Source organism: Procambarus clarkii, chromosome 19, assembly GCF_040958095.1.
Source record: "Procambarus clarkii isolate CNS0578487 chromosome 19, FALCON_Pclarkii_2.0, whole genome shotgun sequence".
Lineage (NCBI taxonomy): Eukaryota > Metazoa > Arthropoda > Malacostraca > Decapoda > Cambaridae > Procambarus > Procambarus clarkii.
The window spans coordinates 21,859,663-21,884,873 of NC_091168.1; the positions used below are offsets into that span (position 1 = coordinate 21,859,663).

Genomic DNA, 25,211 nt, shown 5'->3' on the forward strand with positions numbered 1-25,211 from the left:
TATCAAGGATATCATTACTGCATGAGTAGCCAAGGTCACACAAGATATCATGACCTCCCCCATTGTGTGCAGAGAACAAGGTCGGGGGTCAATTGTAACAATGGTGAGGAGGGCCGGTTTGTGATGTTCACTATCACCTAGGACCCCCCTAATGGCGTTCACTATCACCTAGGACCCCCTGATGGTGTTCAATATCACCCAGGACCCCCTGATGGTGTTCAATATCACCCAGGACCCCCTGATGGTGTTCACTATCACCTAGGACCCCCTGATGGTGTTCAATATCACCCAGGACCCCCTGATGGTGTTCACTATCACCTAGGACCCCCTGATGGTGTTCACTATCACCTAGGACCCCCTGATGGTGTTCACTATCACCTAGGACCCCCTGATGGTGTTCACTATCACCTAGGACCCCCTGATGGTGTTCACTATCACCTAGGACCCCCTGATGGTGTTCACTATCACCTAGGATGGTGGATTGCTGAACTCCCTCTGAAGTTGCGAGTGTTAGTAAGGCGTTTATAGTGTCACGAGGTAAGGGCATCCATATTCATGCTAGCAACTGCACCTCCTTTAGCTAAATCCCTCCCTAAATCCCTGTGAGACTCCCTAAATCCTTGAGGGACTCCCTCCCTAAATCCTTGAGGGACTCCCTCCCTAAATCCAGGTAAAGCAGACATTCATTTACAAAGAGAACGGACGCCTCGTAGAGGGGTGACTCGCATGAACTGTGCCTTGTTGCTATCAACACTCCATACTCCTGTCATTACTTCTGTAGGCTCTCGGCCACGTCGCAACTGGTGATATTGCACAGTTTCAAGCGAAGGATAGACTTGTGTGTGAATGAGCTTGAGTAAGATAGACAAAGGAGCGTCAATGCTGACGTTTATCGAAAGGTTTGTTTGTTGTTTATTGTGTGTGTGTTGGTGAGTTAGACTTGATGTGAGCACTCTGGTGGTCAATGTTGATGCTTTTTCTCTGTCACAGGTCCAGGCCGGGTGCACAATAATTTACCACCCATAACTATGCAGTGATAAAGCTTTCCATTATATTATACATGATTAATTTTTTGGTTTGAGTTAAAACTAACATAGAAATATAACTGAACCTAACCAAACCTACCCAACCTAACTATCATAACCTAACCTAACCTAAACTAATATAATTAAGTCAGCAATTCATGTTCTTAATATTATAATAAATTCACATTAATTCAAATAAACCAATTGGATTTTTTTTAAATAACGAAAATCACTCTGCCTATTAGACAAATCGGGCCTTGCATACTAGGCCAAGTAGTGCATTCTGGCTGTTGTTGTTGTTAAAGATTTGCTACCTGGAACAGTTCCAAGTAGTACGGGCTATGGTGAGCCCGTGGTGCCTTATTCTGGCTGTTAGGTACGACATATATATATATATATATATATATATATATATATATATATATATATATATATATATATATATATAAATATATATACTAATTAACATAATAACGTGCAAGCAGAATAATGAACTAACGGGACAACAGTCTAACAGAAAAGCGGAAAAATAGGAAAACGGACTAACAAAATAATGGGATAACAGTGTAACACACTTAAAAGAATAACAGACTAACAGGATATCGGACTAACAGGACGACGGACTAACATAATAACGGACTAACATAATAACGGACTAACAGAGTAACAGCATTTTTGGATCAACAGGTGTTTCGTTAATCATCAAGGAGAAAACCTTCAACACACGCAGCAAAACATGTGCCTCACTCAGAACAACTCCAGGAAAAACATTCTCAGTCTGTATCAGAAGATTCAGTTATGCCCAAACTATGCTTCCCCCTCACAAGAACCTGACGGCCATGAGTGCTTGACAGCCGTGAGTGCTTGACAGCCACGAGTGCTTGACAACCACGGGCTAATCACTCGCGAGCCACATCCAGACGACTGACTTAAACTGGACAAAAAATATTACGCAAGTCTCCCCTTGACAATTCCAGGAATCTATTTAGTAAGGTACACAAGTTTTTATTATTTTTTCTTGCTTCCATTTTCTTTTGTGCTTCTCTTGGGTAGACTGTTGTAAACCGAGCGCTGCTGTATATCTAGGGAGGACTGTTGTATTTCTGTGGTAGCCGTCTCGTAGAACTACATTGACACTTAATTAAATATTATAAATTAATTAAATTAAATAGCAAAAAATTATATCTATATCTATTAGCGGGAATGTTTTGTCTGTATGTTCGAAGCTGTATTCCAGATGCTTGGGGATAGCCTCATTAGGTTAGCCAAATTAGACCTAATCATTTTATAGTGTGTGACCGGCGGGTCGGGGTCAACCCCTTTTTACATTCGAGGGGAGGATATGGCCCCATAGGTAAATTATTCAGTGCTATTAATACCCTATTGACTGGTGCCAACATACCAACTCACTCCTTGTATGATAAATGTTAATAATCTCATCAGTTGTACTTTTCTTTTTAAATGCAATCTATTTACCTTTATTATTCTCTTTTATCTGTATTAAGTATCATAGAGACTCGTCGCCAAGAAAGGTAATGAGAATCTTGCTCTTCCTCAAAGCTGTCACACTTGAAACTATTGCCTCCTCCGTCAAACATCTCAGATCTCACGAACACAGTGTCTGCACCGACGGCTCAGTCCAGTCGTCTACTGGACAGACTGTAGCAACATGTAGGTTTTATAGAAACAATATTTACACACAATCATTGTAAGGTTAAACAACTGGCTGACCTCTACACCAACAGAACGAGCTGCACTACAATTAGCAACTAGGACATTAAAGAAACATAGGAGAAATACTATTTTGTGACTTATAGTCTGCCCTTCGAGCAATTGAGGACTTCTGCTGTACGATCGACAGCAAAACCCTCGTACTCGCCATTATAATAACCAGATCGCTTCACAGAATCTCTTTTGTTTAGACTCTAAAGGATTTAGAATCTCTTTTGTCTGGATACCATCTCACATACATATAGCCCATCACAATGACACAGACATTGTAGCCAATTTAGCGTGTAACAAGAATGAAGGTGAATTGGACTTAGGTGTCCCCATCTCTGTTGTCAAGACTACATTGTTCCAAACACTCAGGTTTGATTGGAGGGAAATTACTGACGCCCAACCGCCTGAAAGCACCAGTACAAAAAGCTATGATGTGTCCAGATCTGAAACCCATGTTTGTGGGCAGCACAAAACGTGGACCAGACTGTGCGACACAGTGGTGGCCAGGATCAGGTTGGGTTACCTGTGGCAGGTGGCTACAGGTGTCCCAATCCTGAGCACTTCAGGTGCAAACTCTGTGAGCAGGAACTGTGGCATGATCTCCCACACTACATCACCGAATGTCCAGTTATTAGACCATTCAGACCCGCAGGCATGAGGTCCCTGGAGCTTTGTAATTACTTTATTACCTCTCGTGTTCATGAGGATATCCTCATAATGCACCCAGAGTTTGCCAGTGCAGACTACTGATCACATGGCCCTGTATGACTAACCATCCTGTGTGATGGGGATTTTAGCATCACGTAGCTAGTTCACGACACACACTGTACTCCCCTTCATATATTCTAGGATAGCTAGTTCCTGACACACTCTGTACAGCCCTTCATATGGTCTAGGGTCGCTGCATAACTGTACGGGTACCTAAATGTGTTTTTAATAAAAATGTATTCAGATGTCGACTTTAAGCGTATGTTCAAATGACAGATTTGCTATCTGGGTCCAACCATATATGTCTGCAGAATCGAATTATTAGCTCTTGGACCCCGCCTTTCTAACCAATTTATTTTTCCTCTATCACATCTACAACATATATTTCTCTCTAACAGACACACACACACACACACACACACACACACACACACACACACACACACACACACACACACACACACACACACACACACACACACACACACACACACTCACACACACACACACAAAGGAAGCAGCCGTAGCAGCTGTCTAGCTCCCAGGTACCTATTTACTGCTAGGTGAACAGGTGCATCAGGGGGAAAGAAACTCTGCCCATTTGTTTCCGCCTCCGCCGGGAATCGACCCCCGCGCCCTTAGGACTACGACCCCAAAGCACTGCCCACTCAGGCGCGAGGCCCTTAATGTGTGTATGTGTGTGTGTGTGTGTGTGTGTGTGTGTGTGTGTGTGTGTGTGTGTGTGTGTGTGTGTGTGTGTGTGTGTGTGTGTGTGTGTGTGTACTCACCTAGTTGTACTCACCTAGTTGTGTTTGCGGGGGTTGAGCTCTGGCTCTTTGGTCCCGCCTCTCAACCGTCAATCAACAGGTGTACAGATTCCTGAGCCTATCGGGCTCTGTCATATCTACACTTGAAACTGTGTATGGAGTCAGCCTCCACCACATCACCCCCTAATGCATTCCATTTGTCAACCACTCTGACACTAAAAAAGTTCTTTCTAATATCTCTGTGGCTCATTTGGGCACTCAGTTTCCACCTGTGTCCCCTTGTGCGTGTTCCCCTTGTGTTAAATAGACTGTCTTTATCTACCCTATCAATCCCCTTCAGAATCTTGAATGTGGTGATCATGTCCCCCCTAACTCTTCTGTCTTCCAGCGAAGTGAGGTTTAATTCCCGTAGTCTCTCCTCGTAGCTCATACCCCTCAGCTCGGGTACTAGTCTGGTGGCAAACCTTTGAACCTTTTCCAGTTTAGTCTTATCCTTGACTAGATATGGACTCCATGCTGGGGCTGCATACTCCAGGATTGGCCTGACATATGTGGTATACAAAGTTCTGAATGATTCTTTACACAAGTTTCTGAATGCCGCTCGTATGTTGGCCAGCCTGGCATATGCCGCTGATGTTATCCGCTTGATATGTGCTGCAGGAGACAGGTCTGGCGTGATATCAACCCCCAAGTCTTTTTCCTTCTCTGACTCCTGAAGAATTTCCTCTCCCAGATGATACCTTGTATCTGGCCTCCTGCTCCCTACACCTATCTTCATTACATTACATTTGGTTGGGTTAAACTCTAACAACCATTTGTTCGACCATTCCTTCAGCTTGTCTAGGTCTTCTTGAAGCCTCAAACAGTCCTCTTCTGTTTTAATCCTTCTCATAATTTTAGCATCGTCCGCAAACATTGAGAGAAATGAATCGATACCCTCCGGGAGATCATTTACATATATCAGAAACAAGATAGGACCGAGTACAGAGCCCTGTGGGACTCCACTGGTGACTTCACGCCAATCGGAGGTCTCACCCCTCATCGTAACTCTCTGCTTCCTATTGCTTAGATACTCCCTTATCCACTGGAGCACCTTACCAGCTACACCTGGTAAGGTGTAGCTGTGTGTGTGTGTGTGTGTGTGTGTGTGTGTGTGTGTGTGTGTGTGTGTGTGTGTGTGTGTGTGTGTGTGTTTGTGTGTGTGTGTGTGTGTGTGTGTGTGTGTGTGTGTGTGTGTGTGTGTGTGTGTGGTGCCGACATGGGCAATGGGTCGCCCCGGGCGCCGCCGGGTACCACATCTGATATAATATTGCCAGCGTACCGACCCGCTCTCCAACATGCAGCTCTAACTTAACAAAAACAAAAACATGAAAGGAAAACTGATGGGTAAAGAAAACGGAGATGATTAATCACACCACAAACTATAGTGCACAGTTTAATCTCGACCAATCATCGACCACGAACAATTTGCAATGATTAAAAATACTATTTATATAACAATTGAATCATGTGGCCCTTAACCGTGTGGTACAGAATAATACTTTTGTTCAAATGAACAATATCTTTGGAACTATTCGTGGTGTTTATTCAATTGGATCATTTTCTGTAGATTTCTGTTAGTTGTCTGAAGAATATTTTCAATGGTAAACTTAGATATATTGGCATTGGTCAGCACTGACGACAACATGTTACAGGATGGAGACGACGCTTGATCTGAAGACTAACTCCTGCTTCTGCTTGACCCCAGGACGGAGGTGATTGTGCTCACTGGACCCCCCCCCCTCCTGAGCGGTAAGGATTGGGGTCACTGGATACACAGAGCAGTAAAGATTGGGATCACTAGAGCCTTACAGCAGTAAAGATTGGGATCACTAGAGCCTTAGAGCAGTAAATATTGGGATCACTAGAGCCTTAGAGCAGCAAATATTGGGATCACTAGAGCCTTAGAGCAGTAAAGATTGGGATCACTAGAGCCTTAGAGCAGTAAAGATTGGGATCACTAGAGCCTTAGAGCAGTAAAGATTGGGATCACTAGAGCCTTAGAGCAGTAAAGATTGGGATCACTAGAGCCTTACAGCAGTAAAGATTGGGATCACTAGAGCTTTAGAGCAGTAAAGATTGGGATCACTAGAGCAGTAAACACGGTGGTCCAAGAGGCTGAGAGCTGCAAGCAGGCGAGTCAGGAGGTCAACAGCGCGTCAATCCACTACTCGAACTCGTCACCAGCGGCGGCTGAAGTACCTCCTTCTGTAGCTCCGGCTCTCGTCTGAGTCGTTCCTGGAGTCGTCCTCGGAGCTCTCGTCACTCCTGTCATAGTAGCGGCTCTTGTAGGCCACCAGACCGCGCGGAGGAACCCAGCCGATCTCAGAGCCGCCCAAGCTGCGTCCTCTTTTGGCCGATTTGAATTTGAACCAGGGCGCGGGAGACGCCAGGGCGGCCGTGGCCACCACCACCACCAGCAGCAGCACCACCTGGAATGGAGACGTCAACCTCGGTTACATTGCACATAGGACTCACGTAGGCTCACGTATGTATTTGTGTTGTGTCTAAATGGTATAAATAGCCATTACTATCATCCCCCCCAGCAGTCCATCATGTTCTTCGCCCTCATACTGATACACTGAAGATTCAGTGTATCTATAGACGATTCAGCGGTATGCCACCAGGCTCGTCCCGGAACTGAGAGGTATGAGCTACGAGGAAAGGCTAAGAGAGCTGAACCTTACGTCCCTGGAAAAACAGAAGAGTAAGGGGAGACATGATAACCACCTACAAAATTCTCAGGGGAATTGACCGGGTGGACAAAGACATACTCTTCAGCCCGGGTGGAACACGAATCAAGGGGACACAGGTGGAAACTTAGTACCCAAATGAGCCACAGAGACATTAGAAAGAAATTTTTCAATGTCAGATACTCTCAGGAATCTGTACACCAGTTGATTGACGGTTGAGAGGCGGGACCAAAGAGACAAAGCTCAGCCCCCGCAAGCACAACTAGTTGAGTACAACTCGATGAGTACTGAAGGAGAACAAGGGGACGTACTCGTAAGGGCGTACTCAGAGGAGAGTACTCTGATGGGCGTACTCGGAGCAGCGAGGGGGCGACGGGACAACACAACCACCAGGATGGACAGGAGTTAGACAGGTGATACAGTGGACAGGTGATACAGTGGACAGGTGATACAGTGGACAGGTGATACAGTGGACAGGTGATACAGTGGACAGGTGATACAGTGGACAGGTGATACAGTGGACAGGTGATACAGTGAACAGGTGATACAGTGGACAGGTGATACAGTGGACAGGTGATACAGTGGACAGGTGATACAGTGGACAGGTGATACAGTGGACAGGTGATACAGTGGACAGGTGATACAGTGGACAGGTGATACAGTGGACAGGTGATACAGTGGACAGGTGATACAGTGGACAGGTGATACGGTGGACAGGTGATACAGTGAACAGGTGATACAGTGGACAGGTGATACAGTGGACAGGTGATACAGTGGACAGGGTAACGAGGACGTGACGGGTGGAGGGGGGGGGGTAGACTATATATACTCTACGAGCCGATTCGTAATTCTGGTTTACAGTGTATAATCGTAAACCTCGAAAAGCTATATATACCTACTTCTAAATCTTTTGTGGTTCATTTTGTGTAACTCTACTGTCAACCAGAGTTAATTCTGATTCATCTGTTGCTTTTATGACTTTATACGAACGAAAAAAAGGGCAAATTGGCCCGTATTTCTTTTCACTGCAAATTGGTAAATTTGAAAAAAAATCATTATTTTGGTCACTGTCCTGGTCACTGTCCTGGTCACTGTCCAGGTCACTGTCCTAGTTACTGTCCTGGTCACTGTCCTGGTCACTGTCCTGGTCACTGTCCAGGTCACTGTCCTGGTCACTGTCCTGGTCACTGTCCAAATCACTGTCCTAGTTACTGTCCTAGTTACTGTCCTGGTCACTGTCCTGGTCACTGTCCTGGTCACTGTCCTGGTCACTGTCCAGGTCACTGTCCTTGTCACTGTCCTAATCACTGTCCCAAGGAAAGCTTGAGGGGGCATTAAGAACTAATATAGATTTATTACATTACATATTGTACTCATGCATGTACTCATGCATGAGTGCATGGATGAGTACATGGATGAGTACATGGATGAGTACAGGGATGAGTACATGCATGAGTACATGGATGAGTGCATGGATGAGTACAGGGATGAGTACATGGATAAGTACAGGGATGAGTACATGGATGAGTACATGGATAAGTACAGGGATGAGTACATGGATGAGTACATGGATAAGTACAGGGATGAGTACATGGATGAGTACATGGATGAGTACATGGATGAGTACATGGATGAGTACAGGGATGAGTACATGCATGAGTACATGGATGAGTGCATGGATGAGTACAGGGATGAGTACAGGGATGAGTACATGGATGAGTACATGGATGAGTACATGGATGAGTACATGGATGAGTACAGGGATGAGTACATGGATGGGGTATGCATCTGGGGTGAACTAATACACCTTAATAGGGGATTACTCATACACTTGGCTGAGTAGATTTACTCATTTACCTAAGACCTGAAGGAGGAGCATTTAAGACCTGAATGAGGGGCATTTAAGACCTGAATGAGGGGCATTTAAGACCTGAATGAGGGGCATTTAGGACCTGAATGAGGGGCATTTAAGACCTGAATGAGGGGGCATTTAAGACCTGAATGAAGGGGCATTTAAGACCTGAATGAGGGGGCATTTAAGACCTGAATGAGGGGGCATTTAAGACCTGAATGAGGGGCATTTAAGACCTGAATGAGGGGCATTTAAGACCTGAATGAGGGGCATTTAAGACCTGAATGAGGGGGCATTTAAGACCTGAATGAGGGGCATTTAAGACCTGAATGAGGGGCATTTAAGACCTGAATGAGGGGCATTTAAGACCTGAATGAGGGGGCATTTAAGACCTGAATGAGGGGCATTTAAGACCTGAATGAGGGGCATTTAAGACCTGAATGAGGGACATTTAAGACCTGAATGAGGGGGCATTTAAGACCTGAATGAGGGGCATTTAAGACCTGAATGAGGGGCATTTAAGACCTGAATGAGGGGCATTTAAGACCTGAATGAGGGGGCATTTATTGACCTGAATGAGGGGCATTTAAGACCTGAATGAGGGGCATTTAAGGCCTGAATGAGGGGCATTTAAGACCTGAATGAGGGGGCATTTAAGACCTGAATGAGGGGGCATTTAAGACTTAAGAACACAGAGGTGACACAGGCCTAGTGAGAGTAACAGGACTGTTGGAAGATCCCACCTGTCAACAGTCCGTCACTTGTCAAGTCACCCCCCCCCCCCCAACGCTTGTCAACAATCCATCACTTGTCAAGGCCCCCCCCCCAATACCTTTCAACAATCTATCACTTGTTAAGATCTCCATCAAGTGGAAGGTCACATGTAACTGTCGGAATTGACAGACAGATGTCCGACACCTGTCTGTCAATTCACGACCCGCCAAGACCCCCTCTATCACCTTTGTAAACGCACATTATTGACACTATGTAAAACAACACCTCGAACACTCTTTATGTAAGACAGACGTAAATCTGTGTATTTACGATTGCAGATTAGTTTAGCATTTTAAAAGCACTACAATCACCTTCTGTGGTTGATTGTTCAATAAATCACTGAAGTATATGTTTAACAGGCTCTCCAACCTCGTCCATGGAGGATAGAAGAAAATGTATATATATATATATATATATATATATATATATATATATATATATATATATATATATATATATATATATATATATATGCTGGTTAGCATTGTAAATGTCTGGCCACGTCTGTGGTAGAAAATAATAATAATAAAAACTACCCTAAAAGTGTAAAAGAATCCATCACTTTGCAAAAAAATGAGAAGTTTGTGCAACAATGCAGCAGACACGAGACTCTGCAGCCTAAGCAGAACGTAGGTAATGTAGTCAACAGTTGCATCATATTACCACAATACTTTTTTTTCTGCACGGTCGATGATATTTGGCAATCCTGTCCCCCGCCCTTAAAATGATCTACCAGATGGTGGTGTCTGGTATGTAGCACCTTCACACACACACTACAAGTCGAATATTCACCAGGATTCTCATGGTGACGGTGATAGTGAGGATGGTGAGGAAGTGTGTTGGATATATGGGTTTGCGCGCCAGCCGGAGAGACGGTGAGGAAGATGAGGACTGGGGCGGCCCGTTCCCGGTGGCGGGCTTTTATCACGGGAGCAAGCGAGCGTCCTTGTCGACTACTGGTTATCCTGGCGACTCTTCTCTCCCCCCCCCCTCTTCCTCCCTCTCTCCCTCCCAACAGCATCCTCATCCTGCGTCTCTTCTTCCCTCTCTCAACACCATCACCATTCTCCCCCAGCAACACCGTCACTATTCTCTCCCCCCTCGAATGTTATCTTATTTCCTTGTCCTTATATCCCAGCTCCTTGTCCTCATATCCCTGCTTTTTGTATTCATATCCCAGCTCCAGCTCCTTGTCTTCATACTCCAGCTCTTTGTTCTCATACCCCAGCTCCTTGTCCTCATATCCCAGCTTCTTGTACTCATTTCCCAGCTCCTTGTCCTCATATCCCAGCTCCTTGTCCTCATATCCCAGTTCCTTTTCCTCATATCCCAGCTTCTTTTCCTCATATCCCAGTTCCTTGTCCTCATATCCCAGTTCCTTGTCTTCATACCCCAGCTCCTTGTCCACATACCCCAACTCCTTGTCCTCATAACCCTAGCTCCTTTTCCTCATATCCCAGCCCCTTGTCCTCATACCCCAGCTACTTGTCCTCATAACCCAGCTCCTTGTCCACATAACCCCAGCTCCTTGTCCCTCATACCTCAGCTCCTTGTCCCTCATACCCCAGCACCTTGTCCTCATACCCCAGCTCCTTGTCCCTCATACCCTAGCTCCTTGTCCCACATAACCCAGCTCCTTGTCCTCATACCTCAGCTCCTTGTCCCTCATACCCTAGCTCCTTGTCCCACATAACCCAGCTCCTTATCCACATACCCCAGCTCCTTGTCCTCATACCCCAGCACCTTGTCCTCATACCCGAGCTCCTTCTCATTATATGCACTCTCCTTGCCACAGGACACAAGGCCAACAACACAATAAACCAGACGGGACAGGGCGGATCTCATCTAAGTCTCTAAAACATCGAGTAATGTTGGAGGATGTTGATCCAGACCTTTGCTTCAGAAGGTCAGAAGAACACCCACCACAAGACGCAACGGGTTGCAAGCTCAACAAGCCGTAAGAACGTGTTCCTGGGATCGAATCCAGGAACACGGGATCACAAGTCCAGCGTGCTGTCCGCTCGGCCGTCCAGCTCCCACCTTGTGGGAGACCATGGATGCAATGAGCATTTCCTCTCTGGATTGCCACACTAAGGCGCTGAAAAAAAGAACTCTAGAAGCTCAACAAACCACAATGCAGGACAGAGAACAGGAGATATGCTTTTTTTTTTCTCCCACGGGGTTGTATGCCCCCCATGGGAACCGCTTACCCGCCGAAGCCGTAAATATCAGAATATTAGAATTTTTGAAGTCGACGTTTGAGAAAATATCCAGGACCAATGGGGGGATAGAGGGGGTTATCTTGAGATCTTGAGGTTATCTTGAGACGATTTCGGGGCTTTAGTGTCCCCGCGGCCCGGTCCTCGACCAGGCCTCCATCCCCAGGAAGCAGCCCGTGACAGCTGACTAACACCCAGGTACCTATTTTACTGCTAGGAAACAGGGGCATAGGGTGAAAGAAACTCTGCCCATTGTTTCTCGCCGGCGCCCGGGATCGAACCCGGGACCACAGGATCGCAAGTCCAGCGTACTGTCCGCTCGGCCGACCGGCTCCCCGGGGTGGGGATGTTTGACAAGCCGCCGGCTTCCTGTCCTCGTCAAGGTTACTAGAGTGTTAGTGCCTCTCAGATAAATTCAGACAAATTATATATCCAATTTCCTTTTCCCATATAGCCCAGCCTGTTCGTCTATATCAGAGCATCATTCCTACTGGGTCGTAGGAGAGTCCTGACAGGTCCTAGGAGAGTCCTGACAGGTCCTAGGAGAGTCCTGACAGGTCCTAGGAGAGTCCTAACACGTCCTAGGAGAGTCCTGACAGGTCCTAGTGGAGCCCTGCCAGGTCGTAGGAGAGTCCTACAGGTCCTATGTAACTTCTGGCAGGTCCTAGTGGAGCCCTGCCAGGTCGTAGGAGAGTCCTACAGGTCCTAGGAGACTTTTGACAGGTCCTAGTGGAGCCCTGCCAGGTTGTAGCAGAGTCCTACAGGTCCTAGGAGACCTCTGACAGGTCCTAGGAGACCACTGACAGGTCCTAGGATCACTGGCAAGGGCACTATTCGCATCGACCCCCCCCCCCCAAAAAAAAAAAACACCACCAAACATGGCTCCATTGGACAGATCATTGTACAAGTGAACATATTGCACAACCCTTGTTGTCTGCATTGTTGCATGGGCCGTTTAGTGCAACTGTGGATGAGTCTTGTAATGTCAAAGGTTGAGGTGTACCTTGTCTGTACTGGGTCTGGGGGGGGGAGGGGGGAGGTGTACCGTGTTTGTACCTCGTATGGGGGAAGTGTATTTTGTTTGTACCGAGTCAGGGGAGGGAGGGAGAAAGTGTACTTTGTACCGGACATGGTGGAAAGTGTACCATGGTTTATACCGGCCTTGTAGGAAGTGTACCTTGTTTTGTACCAGGGAGTGAGGAACTGTATCATGTTTGAAACAGGGCATTGATGAATTTTACCATGTTTGTACCGGGGCATGGAGGAAAATGTACCATGTTTTGTACCGGGATGGAGGGAGTGTACCATATGATGCACCGGGGTATGCAGGAAGTGTGCTACGCTTTGTACCGAGAACGGAGGAAATGCACCAGGCGCGGAGAAAGTGTACCAGCTTTTGTACCGGCCTTGTACGAAGTGTACCATGTTGTGCGCCGGGCATGAAGTTAGTGTACCATGTTTATTACCTAGCACTGAGGAAGCTTTGAAGAGGATTATCAAGTTTTCTTGAATGCCGTGAGGTCAGCTGGTAACGCCCTTTATGTTAAATTTCTAATGTCACTTGCTCTCCACTACGGGCTCACCATAGCCCGTGCTACTTGCAACTTTGTTCCAGGTAGCGAATCTTTAACAACAATCACTTGCAAGGGATGATGTCCCTCTCTACTGTCCCTATCTACGTCTGAGGATAGTCTCTGACGTAGATAGGACGTAGATTAACAGAGGTCGTAGCTCCCTGATATATAAGGATTCCATTATTCTCAAATCCGACTGGCCATTCATACAAGTCTAGAATTTTAAAATCGGATTCCAGCAAAGAATGATTCAACTCATGAATTAAATCTACTTAAATTCCGATTTTAAAATTCTAGACACAGGGATCTGCGGCCTCTACTAAATAATAACCTTTCGGCTCTTCAATTGTACAATGTATAATGCACACTAGGCCTTATATTTTGATTTTTTGGTTCGTGCTGGTGTTTTTTTTATTTTTGCTTTAGTCTACCATGAATTGTCTTATTTTTTTACTTATAAGTGTTGATATTGTAAATTGTTAAAGTTGTTTGAATTAAGACGTATAATAAATTTTTGATGTTTAGTTTTGTTTGATATTTATACTTTTCATAGAGTTATGGCTAATATTTTACAATTATTTCTTATTTTGCTTGGGTTTTATATACATGTTTTGTAAATGTGTAGTAATTATTATAAGTGTTGTATTAGTGTTGATTGTCCTCTTGATTAATATATCAAGTTTCACTTCGTTTAATCAAGTCGCGTAAGTTTAATAGTGTGGATTGTTTTATTAGATATATTGTTATAATTGTGTTAATTAGCTGTTGTTATCCATGTAATAGTTATAAACTTTTATTCAGTTTGATCATTACAAGTGAGCTTAAGTGTTTTGTTTCATAACCAGTGTCGTTATATATCTATCTCTCTTCTTCTGAGAGGTAATTTTGTTCAGTATGAGTTCTTTGTTTGCTACTTATTTTATTGTGACTTCTGTTTTTCTTTTAGATCACATTAGAAATATAAGAAACGTCATGCTTCTTAAAGTAATATATATATATATATATATATATATATATATATATATATTATATATATATATATATATATATATATATATATATATATATATATATATATGCTTCGATGCTGATGTCCAATTCATGAAGAATTCGTTAGCATTATAGATCTTCAGAGTATTTAGTGGTTTACTGAAAACAACATTGTATTGTAGCATCAGAATTTGTAGTAATTCCTGTGCTCTCATCTGTGAAAGTTCCTCTCCCTTGGACAAGAGTTTATTGTTAAATGTACGTTAAGTTCTTGATTTTCTACAGGAGAAAAAGTATTTTGGGGGTTGCTCTCTCTATTTCACTGATTTTTTTTTTATCTGTTCCTCTCTGTGTCTCTCCTGGAGTTTATATGATTCTTGTAGCTTAAGTTTGATGGTTTCTAATTCTCTACTTTGACCTCCTTGTTGTTCTTGAGACTGGATGTAGAGGCGCTTCAGTTCTCGTTCCTGTTTGCATCTGTTTTTATCTTATTTAAAAATGGTATGTGGCGAACATATGTCTAGTTCTACTGAGCCTATTTTTCTCCGAGTCTCTGATATAGGTCTATATCAGAGGAGGGGGCTCTGCCCCCGCCTCTGCCCCCTTCCCCTCCCCCCTCCATCCCAAAAAAACAAAATTGCGATGTGGAAACTTTTGCAATAGCATATAGCTGTTCAACCTGTTGCCCGCTGGGAATTTTCCCCGGGATTTTTCCCGGCGGACCGATGGCCAGAGCCGCTCTAGTCAGCTCTCCCCCCAGTCCCCTCCCCTCCCCCTCCTTCCTCCCAGCCATCACTCAATCAAAATTCCATCGCGTACCGTAATGACACACACACACACCTGAGCCTCCAAGCAAGACATTCCTTCATCCCAAATTAATATCTTGATCACCGGGGGCATCATCCTAGCACCACCCAGTATCATTCAGAATAATCCTGGCCTGACTCAGCCATCATAATGTTTCCCTCGGCCCCAAGCATCAGTCATTCATCATTCTGGATCTTCAGGCATCACCTAGCATCACTTAACATAATCCTAGCATCATCCCAGCAGCCTAGCTCGCCCCTCCTGGCGGCACCTTGACAACACAGCTAAGCACTAGCCTGGCGCGTGGTGAATGACGTTGCCGGCTCGTTGAAACCCTGCTCAATTACTTTTTTCCCCGCGTTTTATAGTCCTCTTAGATTAGTGTGTCCTACGACAGAGACCTTACTTGATGAGTGAGACCTTTGTTATATCTATTTGATGAGTGGGATCGAGGTCAGACCTTCTGTTTGATGAGTGTTACCTATGGGAGAGAGAGAGAGAGAGAGCCTCTCTGTCTCTCTCTTCTCAGACTGACAGACATTCGTATCATCAAATTCTCCTGTCCTCATGTTACATAACAATTAAAAATACTTTTAAGGTGAAAAAGACGTATTATCTCCCATCATGAACGTTTTATTCTGCCCAAGACTAACTACTTGCAACGGGACAACATTTAGGCTGAAATTACAAATAAGTTACCAAACCACCGCTTCACAATGATATACAATTGTTACTTATACATTATAAGAGAGAGAGTCGCGACCAACCGGTCACTTCCGAGTCCTCAGGTCCTTCTAAGCTAGCTTCCAAGTTTTCAGAGCCTAATTTCTTCGTTTCGAAGTCCTCAAGCTCTATTTTCTTAGTCTCGAAGTCGTTTCCAGCGTAAACAGTAGGTTAATGCTTGGCTCCTCCTCCTTCGCCCTCGTAGTCGACGAAGGAGCCCTGGTTGCCGTCAGCCCGGGCGCCCCAGGAGGAGACGGGGACGGCGTTGGAGTCCAGGACGCGGTAACCATTCTCGTCAGCCACGTACTTGACGAAGAACTCTACGCCTTCTGGAGACGTCCAGCTAAAACATGAGGGGTATTGTGTTAACTTTGAGGGACAACAGATTTGTCCTAATAACTTGCCAAATGAAAATAATAACTTTCAAGTGCAAAAAAAAGATTTTTATACGTAAAACAAATTTTTTCATATTTTGGTATTAAAATCAAATTGTTTTGTCGATGAAGCGGACATCATTTGCTCAGGTTCAGACCCACCTGCCCCCTAACTTACCTGTACGAGCCCTCGACCTTGTCACCAGCGTCGCCTGTTTGAGAGTGCTTGTGGTTGTCACCTTCGAAGTCGAATAGTGTATTTGGTGAGGCTCCAGCGTGAGCCACTAATCCCACCGCTGCCACCATTGCCACAACCATCTAGGGAACGAGAAGAATTACACAATTATATTTAAATATTCCTTCTGTAAACTTTGATGGAATTTGAAGACTCCTAAAACATTTGCTTCCTAGTTTCTTAAGTATTCTTCAGTGACTGTTCTTGGATATCGAAAACCATTTGTGATTTATATATTCGAGAAGTCTGAATGATGTTTAGGTATAATTAAGACATGATGTTCTCTTATTGAAGTTGTTGTGTACAATGTTTAATGAAAACTGCTATGATGTACATTTAGCCTCCACAATAGTTTATTGACCAATTAGCAAGTTTGGTGGTGGGCTTAATGGTTAGACCCTTAACCTTTAGGAGGGTTACTAAGGTCACCACAGTATTGACCAGCCGTCAATAATACTTAAATCCTGAAAATTGTCAAGGAGTAAACTGAACTCTCAATGTATATACACTGGGTGCACCTCTAACTGTATATACACTAGGTACACCTTCCACTGTATATATCTTGTATTATGAACTTCGTGAAAATCACAACAACTCACCCAGAACTTCATCCTGTTGAGATGACAATTGGTTGCTGGCAAAAGAATTCTGGCAGAGGGATGTTGGCAGAAGGATGCTGGAAGGAAGATGCTAAGGGATGACCAGATCTGTAGTTATGAGAACTTCAGACCACACCAAGGAGGAAGTTGAGGAAGAAGAGACCGTGAGGGCAGGAGGTGAGGTCTGGATGTGGTGCAGACCGAGGTACTCATTTGCCTTATATAGGGCCCCATGGCACCGAAGACCACGCCTCTTGGGACGGAAATGTGACCTCACCAGAAATGTCAACCTTGAAAGGAATACCAATTTCCCAGCACACACACAGCTCATGTATTGGTTTATGTGGGGTTTTTGTGGTCAGCGAGAGAGCGTGGGAATGTTTCCTTCCTTGATTGCAATCATTAGAGACAAACGATGATGTCGCAAACGACTTGATGCCTCATATGTCGTCTACGGTCGAAGGAATTATAGGAATAAGATTATCGGAAATTGCAGGAGGCCTATTGGACCAATTATATCCACCCAAATTTTGGTTATTAACACAATTAGGTCCCTGGATATTTGTTCAGCTATCCTAGACTATATGAAGGGGAGTACAGAGTGTATCAGGAACTAGTGACATAATGCTAAACGTCCCCATCACACAGGATGGTTAGTCATACAGTACCATGGGATCAGTAGTCTGCATTGGCAAACTCTGGGTGCATTATGAGGATATCATCAAGAACACGAAATGGAATAAAGTAATTGCAAAGCTTCAGGGACCTCATGCCGGCGGGTCTGAATGGTCTGATAACTGGACATTCGGTGATGTAGTGTGGGAGATCATGCCGCAGTTCCTGTTCACAGAGTTTGCACCTGGAGTGCTCAGGATTGGGAGATCCGTCACCCGTAGCCACCTGCCACAGGTAACCCAACCTGATCCTGGCAACCACTGTGTTATCTCCCATGACTGTGTTATCTGTGTTGTCCTCCGTGACTGTGTTATCCTCCGTGACTGTGTTATCTGTGTTGTCCTCCGTGACTGTGTTATCCTCCGTGACTGTGTTATCTGTGTTGTCCTCCGTGACTGTGTTATCCTCCGTGACTGTGTTATCCTGCGTGACTGTGTTATCCTCCGTGACTGTTATCCTCCATGACTGTGTTATCCTCCGTCACTGTGTTATCTCCCGTGACTGTGTTATCCTACGTGACTGTGTTATCCTTCGTGACTGTGTTATCCTCCGTCACTGTGTTATCTCCCGGGACTGTGTTATCCTTCGTGACTGTGTTATCCTTCGTGACTGTGTTATCCTCCGTGACTGTGTTATCCTCCGTGACTGTGTTATCCTCCGTGACTGTGTTATCCTCCGTGACTGTGTTATCTTCCGTGACTGTGTTATCCTCCGTGACTGTGTTATCCTCCGTGACTGTGTTATCCTCCGTGACTGTGTTATCCTCCGTGACTGTGTTGTCCTCCGTGACTGTTATCGTCCCTGACTGTGTTATCCTCCGTGACTTCATTATCCTCCTTGACTGTTATTGTCTGTGACTGTGTTATCCTCCGTGACTGTATTATCCTCCGTGACTGTGTTATCCTCCGTGACTGTGTTATCCTCCGTCACTGTGTTATCCTCCGTCACTGTGTTATCCTCCGTCACTGTGTTATCCTCCGTCACTGTGTTATCCTCCGTCACTGTGTTATCCTCCGTCACTGTGTTATCCTCCGTCACTGTGTTATCCTCCGTCACTGTGTTATCCTCCGTGGTTGCTGGATAACATCGTAATATTTTTACTACAATAATAATTTAATTTTTCTTCGTTTGCTTCCTGAAAATATTTTATTGGCTCTTTATAACAATAACACAAATTTATATTTTAATTGTTATTGTTATTTTACTGATGGTGAAGGTCTGTGTTTGTTTTGTTGTCCTTGCTCTCTTTGTTTTCATAAACAGCTGATTTGCCCTTGTTGATTTTGTGAAGATTTGTAAACACTTCCTTGAAAACATGTTTTCTTAAACTTGTACATTGTCTTTGCTTCTGTTTGGGCTTTTGTTGATGTATTGGTGTGTTTGTTTGACAGCTTCTCGAGACTAAGGCTAACCTGACGTCAAGGTAAAGGAATATAATTGATCTTGTCTTTAATATTTATTACATAATTATGTTTTAATAATAATTGAGGGAATGCATCTATTAAGGCAAATCAGAAGTTATTGAATTTATCATGTTTAGGGGGAGGTGGTGAGAGAGAGGAGAGAGAGGGAGAGAGAGAGTGAGACAGAGAGGGGAGAGAGAGACAGACAGACAGAGGGGAGAGTGAAACAGAGAAAGAAAGGGGTATTGCGAAGGAAGGACAATAAGACAAAAAAATTCTTCCTGCTTGCGCCAAGATGAGCATCTTGATGACTCCTGAGAGGAGGAGGAGGAGGAGAATGAGGTCTGCTGAATGAGGGGGGGGGGGAGGCATGAATGAGGGAACCGAGTCAGCAGGATTTAGGGTGAAGGACTGAGGCAGCAGGGTGAGTGAGGGGTGATGGGGTGATAGGTCAAGGCCTCCCTATTCAAGCCTTGCATTGTGCTCTCTCTCTTTCTCTCTTCCTTCCTGGCTTGCTTAACTACCTATACATCTTCAATCTTCATCTTTATCACCATTTCTCTCTTCTTTATCACCATTTCTCTCCTCTCCCTTGCCGTTCTCTTCACCATTATCGTCTTCCTCAGCTTCTTGCTTACCGGATTCCCCATTTTTATCTCTCGAGACGAAGGCGGCGCCGCCGGCATCTTCGCCGCGATCTTCCTCGTCTCTGGGGATCCAGAAGTGATGATGACGGTCGTCGTCGTCGTCGTCACCCTCGTCGCTGTTGCCTCCAGCTAACTGGTGACTGTTGTGGTCGTCATCGAGACTGTTGGACCAGTCTTCGACGGACCGGCTGTCGTCGCGGGCGGCTCTGAGGAGTCGGAACAGGTGAGTCTGGGACAGGTGTCCACTGGTGTCCGGTGTAGAGAGCGGGGCAGCGGCCGCCAGGGCTGCCAAGGCCACCAGCACACACACCTGTGGAAAAGGAGAAGAATATCAAACACCTGTGGAAGGAGAAGCAGAGTATCAAACACATGTCGAAGAGGAAGCAGGGGTATCAAACACCTGTGGAAGAGGAAGCAGGGGTATCAAACACCTGTGGAAGAGGAAGCAGGGGTATCAAACACCTGTGGAAGAGGAAGCAGGGGTATCAAACACCTGTGGAAGAGGAAGCAGGGGTATCAAACACCTGTCGAAGAGGAAGCAGGGGTATCAAACACCTGTCGAAGAGGAAGCAGGGGTATCAAACACCTGCCATAAGTATATCAGTGCTAACTAATACAGATCAATTGCAAATATTTCTACCAGCTTAACAGCTAACATAAAAATATTGGCCTGAATATAATACCTAATAATAATAATAATCAAATTAATACCACTAATAAAGTGAAGAGTTTAGAGGACGTCACCTGAGCTCTCATGAAGCAGGTGAGGAGAGGCGGTGAAGGAGGAGCAAGGACTGGGGCTCCTGGCTCCTGGTCTGGGGCTTATAACCCACACACACACACCCTCAGGAGGACGACAACGACAAGTAAACGACCTTGCAGCCCCCCAGACACCCCCTTAAACCCCCACTCCTCCACTCTTGACGGAGAGTGCGTCAAAGATGCTGCTTTTTTCCTCCCAACTATGCGATCTGTGCATCTTTGGCCTATTGCTGAATGGCTGCTTCAGGCAGACCTTGTTATGCTTACATTCCAGCAGAGTCTAATACACTCAGCTTCCAGCAGACCCTAATACACTCAGCTTCCAGCCGTTCTAAGTAGATGGCAATATTTAACCTGTTCTCACACTTAACGCACCATATTAATTTGTTTTTGCGCTATCGCCCGCAAAGTAAGAATTGGTGTGTGACCTTACAAGCAACGGAGGGCAGGCAGGCGTCCCGTTGGGGCGAGGCAGCAAGTCTCACTCTCTACCTTGTCCTTGAAAGTCGCCTTAGATGGAGAAATAATTATGTAAACAGCGTTAGTTAACAATGTTTACCTAAGTAAAACATGTCTTCCATATATTTCATTGCCTGTGTGTGTGTGTGGAATGGATATAGGAATGGATAGATGGAAGGAGTAGAATGAGGATGAGTAAATGATGAAGAGGTATGATGAGGAGTGTTGACCATCAGGGGGGGATATTATGAGGGGTGAGGCATGAGGTCAGGTACCAGAGTGCCCCAGATACCTGTGGCGCCGGAGGTAATCAACAGGTGAGACGATGCGTTATGTCGGAGATGAAGGTCAGTCAGATGTGAGTGACAGGTGGTCGGATCTTATCAAGTGATGCTGCACGGGTCAGTGATGCTGCACGGGTCAGTGATGCTGCACGGGGTCAGTGAGGCTGCACGGGGTCAGTGATGCGGCACGGGTCAGTGATGCTGCACGGGTCAGTGATGCTGCACGGGGTCAGTGATGCTGCATGGGGTCAGTGATGCTGCACGGGGTCAGTGATGCTGCACGGGTCAGTGATGCTGCACGGGTCAGTGATGCTGCACGGGGTCAGTGATGCTGCACGGGGTCAGTGATGTGGCACGGGTCAGTGATGCTGCACGGGGTCAGTGATGCTGCACGGGGTCAGTGATGCTGCACGGGTCAGTGATGCTGCACGGGTCAGTGATGCTGCACGGGTCAGTGATGCTGCACGGGGTCAGTGATGTGGCACGGGTCAGTAATGCTGCACGGGGTCAGTGATGCTGCACGGGGTCAGTGATGCTGCACGGGGTCAGTGATTCTGCACGGGTCAGTGATGCTGCACGTGGTCAGTGATGCTGCACGGGGTCAGTGATGCTGCACGGGGTAACTTAGAGAATGCTAAACGCGTTTTCGGCTCAACTAGCCTTCTTAAGAGCATTTTTAGAATGAAGGAAGAAAGGATGTTGTTTCACACAGGAATCACAATTGCGTGATGCATCAAAGGAACAAATCCACAAGGGCCGTGAAGAGGATTCGAACCTACGTCTGAGAGCATCCCAGACGCTCGAGTGCATGGGGGGGGGGAGTTGTGTAAAACCCTGGTTTGTGCCTCGGAGAGGCTGCAGGACCCAGTAAGTTCAGTAGAACATCGGTTTCAACTCCTTTCGACCATGTCGTAGCTCAGCCGATTAAGGCAGCGTCTGGGATGCCCTCGGACGCAGGTTCGAATCTTCGTCACGGCCCTTGTGGATTTATTCAAAGGTTGTTGTTGTTGTTTAAGATTCAGCTACTCAGAACTAAAAGTTCTAAGTAGCACGGACTATGGTGAGCCCGTTATGGACTTACATGGCACAGGAGCGGGGCTGTGTTACTTTTGGAAAGAAACGTGAAAGGCAGACCTATTATACCCGTCAAGGCAGGTCACCTGACCACCAAGAAAATAAGAATAAAGGCCTATTGATCTTTACAATGAAATAGGGGATGAAACCAGTGGATAAAAAGGGACGAAACAATGGGGTTAAATGAATGCAATATTGTATTAACATGCTATATTGAAGCTTAAATTGAGATCTAATTTTCTAATTTGAAAATATAAGGGCATACATTAAGGCTGTTGTTACAGTGTTGGATCAGAGCAGACTCAATCACATTTCGTTCATCGGAATCCTTACTTTTTAACAATACATTTCGCCCCCTCTGAAGCCGATAGAATGATCACATAAACTGGGAATGTAAATACAAGGCACTGGAGTACTGGGCTGTACGAATAGCATACTAATGTTGCTTTAAACGCGAGGAAAGAGATTTACCAGTCTGGCCGATGTAAACACATGCACACTCATTACAAGGGATGAAGTACACACAACCTGCTACAGACGAGGGCGAGTTCTTAATTAACATGGATTTAACTGTATTTTTTTTTAAATTGGGTTAAAATATTAACGTTTTACAGGGCTGGGACAAGCTTTATACTAGGCCATCAAAATATGGTAATGCCAACGAGCTTTTTATTTCTGGCTTAGACCTCAACCTCCTTAGACCTTAACCTCTCCCCTTATCATGCGGGGGGGGGGGGGAAGGTTAAGGATCACGGCTAGGAATATGCAGATCGCACGTTCGAGTCCCCCCCATGGCTCCAATTGATTTTATCTTCGATATTTCACTTCTGTGCGAGTGTCGTGTTACAAATATTTTCAAAAACATTCTATCTTATGGAAGTTTGGCAACAACTGACTGCTGACTTTGTATTCAGGTACACACACAGGGTCAGATATGTGGCCTCCACAACATCTGCCTCCACCACACCTGCCTCCACCACACCTGCCTATATACCTGTCATCCACCTCCACGCCACCCCCACCCCCCCTCCCTGCGTCACACCCCCCTCCTTGCGTCACCCTCACTTTTGCGTCACGCACGTCATGAGAGAGAGAGAGAGAGAGAGAGAGAGAGAGAGAGAGAGAGAGAGAGAGAGAGAGAGAGAGAGAGAGAGAGAGAGAGAGAGAGAGAGAGAGAGAGAGAGAGCCGGGCGTCACGCCACACAGGTCACCGGGTGACCACACCCCGGAGACTACGTCACGCAAAGGTCACGACTGTCTTTTGTATACCTGCAGGCTTCAGTACTGTAGGCTTCAGTACTGCAGGCTTCAGTACTGCAGGCTTCAGTACTGCAAACTTCAGTACTGCAGGCTTCAGTACTGTAGGCTTCAGCACAGTAGGCTTCAGTACTACAGGCTTCACTACTGCAAGCTTCACTACTGCAAGCTTCAGTACTGCAAGCTTCAGTACTGCAGGCTTCAGTACTACAGGCTTCACTACTGCAAGCTTCACTACTGCAGGCTTCAGTACTGCAAGCTTTACTACTGCAGGCTTCAGTACTGTAGGCTTCAGTACTGCAAGCTTCAGTACTGCAGGCTTCAGTACTGCAGGCTTCAGTACTGTAGGCTTCAGTACTGCAAGCTTCAGTACTGCAGGCTTCAGTACTGCAAGCTTCAGTACTGCAAGCTTCAGTACTGCAGGCTTCAGTACTGCAGGCTTCAGTACTGTAGGCTTCAGTACTGCAGGCTTCAGTACTGCAAGCTTCAGTACTGCAGGCTTCAGTACTGCAGGCTTCAGTACTGTAGGCTTCAGTACTGCAAGCTTCAGTACTGCAGGCTTCAGTACTGCAGGCTTCAGTACTGTAGGCTTCAGTACTGCAAGCTTCACTACTGAAAGCTTCAGTACTGCAGGCTTCAGTACTGTAGGCTTCAGTACTGCAGGCTTCAGTACTGCAAGCTTCAGTACTGCAGGCTTCAGTACTGCAAGCTTCACTACTGCAAGCTTCACTACTGCAGGCTTCAGTACTACAGGCTTCACTACTGCAAGCTTCACTACTGCAAGCTTCAGTGCTGCCAGCTTCAGTACTGCAGGCTTCAGTACTGCAAACTTCAGTACTGTAGGCTTCAGCACTACAGGCTTCAGTACTGTAGGCTTCAGCACTACAGGCTTCAGTACTGTAGGCTTCAGCACTACCATGTACACACAAGAGAGGTTAACAGTTCAGATATAGCAGGGAGGGGTTCAGTTACCCCCTCCCCCCACCCAGTAACCCCCCTCCCCCTCCCCCAACCCAGTAACCCCCTCCCCCCCCCCTCCCCAACCACAACCGGTCACACACAAGTATATGTGTGTATTACGCTCCAGTGAGTCCTATATACTTGACCTCAGGTGACCTGGCTGGTGTAACCCTTCCCCCCTCTCCCCCCCTCCTCCTCTTCTGCTGACATAACACCCCCCCCCCCCCACTCCCCCCTTCTTTGCTCCCCCTTCCACCTCCCCCTCCCCCCTTACGGCAGTTAGTTACACAACTGTCTGAGTGAATTGGCTGGTGTTTGCGCAGGTCAACCATTGTGGCGGCTGGTGTCGAGTTACTGGCGCTGTGGTCGACCTGGGCTCGATCTCCGACTCGTGTGTGGTCTGGTCTGGTCTAAACATTCCTTCATTAAACATTCATGAAGCTTGTGATGTGTATATTCTCTCTGGCTGTGTGTGTGTGTGGGGGGGGGGAGGGGCAGCTCTCTCTCTCTCTCTCTCTCTCTCTCTCTCTCTCTCTCTCTCTCTCTCTCTCTCTCTCTCTCTCTCTCTCTCTCTTTTAACATCCATCTG

General features: G+C 45.8%; 3 protein-coding genes and 1 long non-coding RNA gene across 4 annotated transcripts; 1 reads left to right on the forward strand and 3 right to left on the reverse strand.

Annotated features, from left to right (window-relative positions):
- Positions 1–5,626: 5,626 nt before the first annotated feature.
- LOC123757547 (uncharacterized) lies at positions 5,627–10,528 on the reverse strand. Its single transcript, XR_006772772.2, has 2 exons — positions 10,373–10,528; positions 5,627–6,693 (listed from the first exon to the last, which is right to left on the reverse strand). It is a non-coding gene; the product is annotated as an uncharacterized lncRNA (long non-coding RNA).
- A 5,265-nt stretch (positions 10,529–15,793) lies between these two features.
- Positions 15,794–17,352, reverse strand: LOC123757724 (cuticular protein 47Eg). Its single transcript, XM_045741571.2, has 3 exons — positions 17,102–17,352; positions 16,446–16,585; positions 15,794–16,236 (listed from the first exon to the last, which is right to left on the reverse strand). Exons 1-3 carry the CDS (start codon positions 17,111–17,113, stop codon positions 16,065–16,067), a joined length of 324 nt encoding a protein of 107 aa, XP_045597527.2. The 5' UTR covers positions 17,114–17,352; the 3' UTR covers positions 15,794–16,064.
- Positions 17,353–19,217: 1,865 nt separating this feature from the next.
- Positions 19,218–20,706, reverse strand: LOC123757723 (uncharacterized). The gene is made up of 2 exons (XM_045741569.2): positions 20,571–20,706; positions 19,218–20,136 (listed from the first exon to the last, which is right to left on the reverse strand). Exons 1-2 carry the CDS (start codon positions 20,580–20,582, stop codon positions 19,714–19,716), a joined length of 435 nt encoding a protein of 144 aa, XP_045597525.2. The 5' UTR covers positions 20,583–20,706; the 3' UTR covers positions 19,218–19,713.
- Positions 20,707–21,372: 666 nt separating this feature from the next.
- On the forward strand, positions 21,373–24,615 carry LOC138366328 (mucin-22-like). Its single transcript, XM_069327359.1, has 2 exons — positions 21,373–21,394; positions 23,681–24,615. The coding sequence occupies exons 1-2, from the start codon at positions 21,373–21,375 to the stop codon at positions 24,613–24,615; spliced, it is 957 nt and encodes a 318-aa protein (XP_069183460.1).
- The last annotated feature ends 596 nt before the right edge of the window (positions 24,616–25,211 follow it).